Below are 6155 nucleotides of genomic sequence, written 5' to 3' on the forward strand. Positions count from 1 at the left end.
AACCTGCATGACACTCTACAGACCCCATCCAGAGGGAGGGGCTGCAGGGAGAAGAGGCACGCTCACATGGAGAACCCACCGGGGGAAAAGGAGAGTCAGCACCAGGGAGGCAATGAAAATGCTGCAAGCGAGGGTCCGAACACGGAGCTCACAGAGCCACAAATCTGTTAATAACGGGGGGAAACCACTGCCATAAAAGTCAGAAATCTTATATTTAAATATCCACAGGAGCAGAGATTACTGTGCAGTTACAAATGGGAAAAAATAATCCCAGCTCTCTTAATGCTGAGACCACAAGTTACTTTAAGTGGACACAAAGAATTAGAGGCAAAAAAAAAGGAAAGGAGAAGTCGCCTCAATGTGACATTCTTCATTTTGAAAGGAATTTTTAAATTAAATGTTTAAGCAAAATGTAATATATTTTACAGTCTAACCATTGTTGATAATGTAAGGGTAGCCTTCCAATAAGTTCACGTTTGCACTTTATTGGTTCAAAATCTGTATTATGCAAACAAAAAATATATTTTTGATAGTTTTGGAGCCAAACCTATAATCCATCATTATCTTAAAAAGTCCCGTTAAAGCACATTTATATAAAAAGATAATCATATGTGTGCACTGCTACCAAAAACTTAGTCTTTTTTGTAATAAGGAGATCCAACAGAAAAATGAAAGGAAGCAGGAGGAGTTTCTAGGTGCAGGTGTACACATGATCCACTACATGGACAACAGTAAAAGTGTCAGCAGAAAGCTTCTTTATGGAATAAAAGTGGGATTTGTCGTTTTTCTACTAATTTCGACTTAAACCCTTCAAATAAAAACCCGACTTCTGAAGTTCACCTGTCAAATAATCTTCCAACTGTGAAAGCTGTCTGCTGGTTATTTAGAGAGCGAGCAGCGCCGTCCGTCCCTACAGGTCATGTTTAAAACGTATACTTACAAATGCCAAGCGTGCTTTGACACGGACGCCATAATGACACACTGACACATTCCTGCTGTTGTGGAAAAGCGTCTTCCCTCTTCCTGTCAACTCACAGTGACCCCAGTAAGGTTGTTTTAGTGCACGGAGATCCTGTTGATCGCATGTCAGTGAAAAACCGACAACTGAAGTTTGACTTTTGTGACATTGAAAGAGACACATTAAAGCATAGAGGATTTATTTACAGGATTTGAATGTCATTTTTTGTTCACATCTTTGAGGAGTTGGAATAGCTGTACATAATTTAACTCTGTATTTTCCTTTTATTAGGAGGAGTTTATGACAATTTATTGTGGTTTAATTTAAACTTTCTTTTAGGGGAACTATTACAATGAGCATCAGTGTCGACACAAAATAAAAGATTTGAAAATAAATACTTTGAAACTAAATTAAAAATAACTCAAAAGAAGTCTTAAAAAAATAGAACATTTGATCAAATCAATAATATCCCTCACTGACGACTGCTGAATTTCAAAACAATTTTACCTGCTTTAAAAAACATAAATGCTGCGCTTATGGGTCCATGTCATCTACAGCAGAAGAGCGTAGCCTTGTGGTTGAAGATAAAATTACAACACAGAACTACGACTCAAAAAACACAAGTTTGGTCAAAAATACAATTTTCTATGAAAAAAAATAAAGCTCAATATCTTTTAATCGTTGACTTTTTCTACAATCTTAAATGTTTCAAAATGTAACAGCTTTTAAAGTAATATTGTTTAACATAAAATGTCATTAAAAAAAAGAAAAACTGGCTTAAGCAATTGGTACAATAAAAAAGGAACACAAGAAAGTAAAAAAAATGAATGTAAAATTTTTTTTGTTCAGACTTTGCATAGAATAAAACTTAAGGTAACTAAAAGAAAATCCCAATAAAAAATTTACAATTTAAAATAAGAAAACTATTGTAAACTTAGCTAAAATATTAATAAAAATAACCCCCCCAAATATAATCTGAATTAACATTTGAACAAATATTTGAACAAAGTATCACAGTAGTCATACATTTCATTAAAATCAAGCTAGTTTCATTAAGTAAAACAGTCCTTTTTGTTTTTTTTTCATGTATAAACTTTCCCATTTTAAGACACTTCTGAAAGATAAAAAAAAATGTAATAAAAAAAAGTAAAAACAGTTTAACTTAAAGACTCTTTAAGGCACATCTCTGAAGTAACAGCTCAAAGCTGCCGTGACCAATTCAACTTAACAGCAAATAAAATACTTAAATAGTAACTTAAATCTTTCACAAAAGCTTAAAAACATTACAATTTAAATAAACTTTTCACTGAATAAACTATCAATTGTAAAACATTTTTTAAATGATCTGTGCTTTTTGGACAACAAATCAAAATTTTAAAAAAGAGAATTAAACAGAACCAAATGGAAGTTTGTCAGCTTCTCTGGTGCACAGTAACTGTTCATTCCTGCCTGCTTACATCAGCTAAACTCATATTCAGTGGAAATGACAAAACTCACAGTAAAAAATAAAAACATAAAGATTAACTCAACAGTTAATAGTGGCATCTCTTTCAAAACTTGAAGAGGATCCTGGAGTTCTGACGGTCACAATTTTATAAGGAAAACCCTGGAGAAGAGAAACAGGGAAAGTGTGACGTTAGTGTCAAATTAACAACCTTAATACAAGAGCTACTTTGAAGAACTACAAACAGTTGTTTGAACAGAACTAAATTAAAAAAAATGATATTGACAAGAATTTAGTGTGATACTTGGCAGTTTTGTTACTTAAAGGGTTGGACGTCATTCTGAGATCCATCTGTCTGCTCCATTTTGTCCGTACATCTTTGAGAATCACGTAATATCTGCATAAAGCTCCTCACCACTGTTTTAAGGGAGAATTCAGCCATCAGGAAGCTAATTTCAATTCTCTTTATATGAGTTTTGACCACATTTGATGGTTGGAATATAGATTAACCAATTAAGAGCCTGACCTTTTGATTAAGCTCTTTCTTTACCGGAGCCAGCTGCTGGTACCGTCCACATTCAAAGTGCAAACCAAGTTCACACTCTGTGCGGGGACCGAATGGCCTTTGATAGAAGGGCATGGGTACCAATTTCCCCAAGCAATTGAAGCAAGAACTCTCAACTTGGTTTTATAATAAATATTCATTTCAAACTAAACTCATTAAATACTTACTGCTCTGCAGCTGATTGTTAGCCTTCTGTGCCTGACACTTTAGGAAGTGGGAGGACTCTGCTGTGAGCCGCCGTTCTCTTTCCCGGCTAATATTTGGCTTCCCAACACCTTCTTCTGTAAAAATAAAATTAAAATAAAACACATTTAAACATAGATTGCTTTGGTTGTATACTCCACATGCTTTTTTTTAACTAAGAACATAAAAAAAAGCTTTTGTGACAAAAATGTTCCATTTACCAGCTCAATTTGAAGTATACAATAAAATAATTTTAAAGTCTATTAATAGACAAAGAAGTGGCTCCAACAAACCTTGATAATTCCACTAAAAGAGCGGGATCGCTGGTGTCTCCTGAACGGTGACTGACATTCTGCTGATGGAGTCATTCCAGGCTGCTTCTCAAACTTCACAAAAGCGAGTCATATTGTCAAGATTTTTATAAAAACCTACTGTATTTTATTTATTTATTTAGAGTCATACGGAATGACAGTCACCTTTCTGATAAGCTTCTTCTTCTTGGCAGACTCCGGCATGCTGCTGACCTGCTGGTACAGCTCTCTGAGGGCAGTCTCAGTGTAACTCAGGCTCTCTGATGACTTTTCCGTGTTTGTTCTCACTGAAGGAGATGGGTAAACAACTGCAGCCCCCGACCCAAATTCAGAACCAGAACACAACGTCAAATCATCCTGAAGAGAACAAGAAATGGGGGAAAAAATATTTTCTCTTCATATTAACACCACTTTGAATAATAAATGACTTTTTGCAGAGTTTGCAAGAAATTTTAAATGTTTTGGTCTGAAAGTTAATGCATTTTGTAGCATATGGTTTAATATGTAATCATGCAGGATTTTTATTTAAACCAACTACAAAAATATCCACTTAAATATTTAAAAAACTGTTAGTATAGAGGAAAAAATCAGAATTAGAGAAGCTGAAATGCAAAAAAGTATGTTCTTCACAGATATTTTTTGTCATTTACCACTTCCTTTTAAAAGAACATATAAATGTAATTTATTGAAAAAACGTTTTAAATAAAATGCCAAAATTGGGCCTCATTATCTTTAAGGTGTAACATGAGAGCGGAACTGTAGAGACGGAGGATTATGTGGCCATGACGTTACAAAAATGTTTTTTTCTTCAATATGAACTGATTTTGTGGTTGATTTCTATTCAAGAGTAAAACTGTAGGAGAGCTTTGATTCATTTAAACTGAGTATTTTTTTTTTATTTTAACCCAAACTGATCAAGTTTTGGAGTTTTTCCTCCAAATTTTCCTCAAAATAAGCTCGGCTTCATGTCTTCACCTTTCAGATCTACGACTTTACTTCCTTTTTGACATAATTCAGATGGACTGCATGAATTAAAAGTCTTCAATCATCATTAGCAAAAATGATTTGCTTTTCGCTTTTCCCCTTCAGGGGTCTCCACAGTGTAAAAGCCTGCAATATGCCGTTTTTTTGGTAAAACATTAATTAATAAAAACAGATGAAACATCCAAAAACTTACATTTGACTGCAGAGCCTTTGATCCCAGGAAATGTGCTTTGGCATAGTCTTTGATATACTCTGGCGCCTTTAAGAAAAAAAAAAAAAAAAAAAAAAAAACATAATGATTCATCTGCCTCATTTATACCTCTGTAATACTGAGGTATAAATGAGTTGGTTAAACTGAACAAATAAAGACACTCTACAGACACATTTTAGAGATGACTTGGTGCTGTTTGCCATCAATAAATTGTGAGATAACCTCATAGATGCTTTAGGGAACAAACCTCCAGACTGTTTCTAGTGTTAAATGTTTGTCTTTTTACTTAGAAAAAACCTGAAAAACAATAAAATATCATCAAAAACATATGTTTTTAGAACCAACAAAGAAAAATGGAGTTGAATGTGAAAAATGTACAAAAAGGTCATCTATCAGTCAATTCTGAGCTCCTTCTTCTTGACCTGATTGCTGTAGAAATACTTTAGAGGCGATTTATAGACCCCCTTTTTCCCATGAGGCCACTTACTGCTCCTCTAGAAGAACATCAAGGCGTTCTGAGTCCAGCAGGAGGCTTGAAGCTCTCCTGTGAGTCCTGAGGTTACACACAGCCTCAGCGCTGTGAATCGTGTCCCAAAGACCTCCCTTGGTGGTCATTAAGACGGCCTCCTGAGCCCATTCACCCCCTGAGGTTAAGCCCAGCGTGGACACTTGGAGACACCGTCTCAGTCTTAGTCATGAATCAATAGTCATAAGAAATGTTGTCGGGTTTCTCTTCATCTAAACTTTCACTCCTCAATCATTGGAGTAAGGCAGGAAAAAATATCAGTATTGCGACAAATCATAGTTTTTTTCAAAAAATGTGTATTCCTACAAATGAGGTTAAATGCAGTTATTTTCTGGAACAAATCTATTTTTCTGCTCCCAGAATCACATCTTCAAGCACAGTAAATAGGCACCATCAGTATTTCACCAATAATTTTAGTTTATGTGATGCAAATTGTCTCTCTCGTTTTCTCAGAGGATTTGTTGGAATTCAAAACAGTTTCAGTGCATCAATAGTAGATTACGGTGTTTCACAGTGGACTAGTTCCACTCACTGCATTCTTCATCAATTCACAGGCCTAAAAAGTCCATTCCAGCTCTGCTTCCTTCTCCACAGGAGAGAATTCTAATAATTCTGTAGCCTAATTTACATTCTCTGAGCCAACGGAAACAACCTTCTTTGTGCTCTGGGGCCTGTTGTTGTTTCTTTTTTTAAACGTGGAGACTGTCATAATTAAATGCCTTCTATTTTGCACCAATTGAAAAACCGTAAAGTCATTCATGCTTCACTGTTTTGGTTTAGGGGGTTTTGTCCATTTGCATACTAAGAAAAATGTCTGCTTTCTAAGAGCAGGTGGTGCAGCTACAAGTTCTTGAATTTAATACTATGACCAAAACACCCACTATCCCATCCATCCATCCATCCATTTTCTTGACCGCTTCATCCCGTTCGGGGTCGCGGGGTGCCGGAGCCTATCCCGGCCACTGATGGGCGA

At 35.5% G+C, this 6155-nt stretch overlaps 1 protein-coding gene across 2 annotated transcripts in view; it reads right to left on the bottom strand.

Moving 5' to 3' along the window:
* Positions 1-1140: 1140 nt before the first annotated feature.
* LOC112161606 (rho GTPase-activating protein 19) overlaps positions 1141-6155 on the bottom strand; it is a 9749-nt gene continuing 4734 nt past the window's right edge. For both annotated transcript variants that reach the window (XM_024296866.2, XM_024296865.2), the window contains exons 7-11: positions 4639-4704; positions 3627-3818; positions 3444-3536; positions 3135-3248; positions 1141-2564 (exon numbers count right to left, since the gene is read on the bottom strand). In XM_024296866.2, coding sequence (XP_024152634.1) covers positions 3174-3248; positions 3444-3536; positions 3627-3818; positions 4639-4704 — 426 coding nt within the window. In that variant the 3' untranslated portion in view covers positions 1141-2564; positions 3135-3173. The remainder of the gene's footprint in view (positions 2565-3134; positions 3249-3443; positions 3537-3626; positions 3819-4638; positions 4705-6155) is intronic.

Source organism: Oryzias melastigma, linkage group LG15 (assembly GCF_002922805.2).
Source record: "Oryzias melastigma strain HK-1 linkage group LG15, ASM292280v2, whole genome shotgun sequence".
Lineage (NCBI taxonomy): Eukaryota > Metazoa > Chordata > Actinopteri > Beloniformes > Adrianichthyidae > Oryzias > Oryzias melastigma.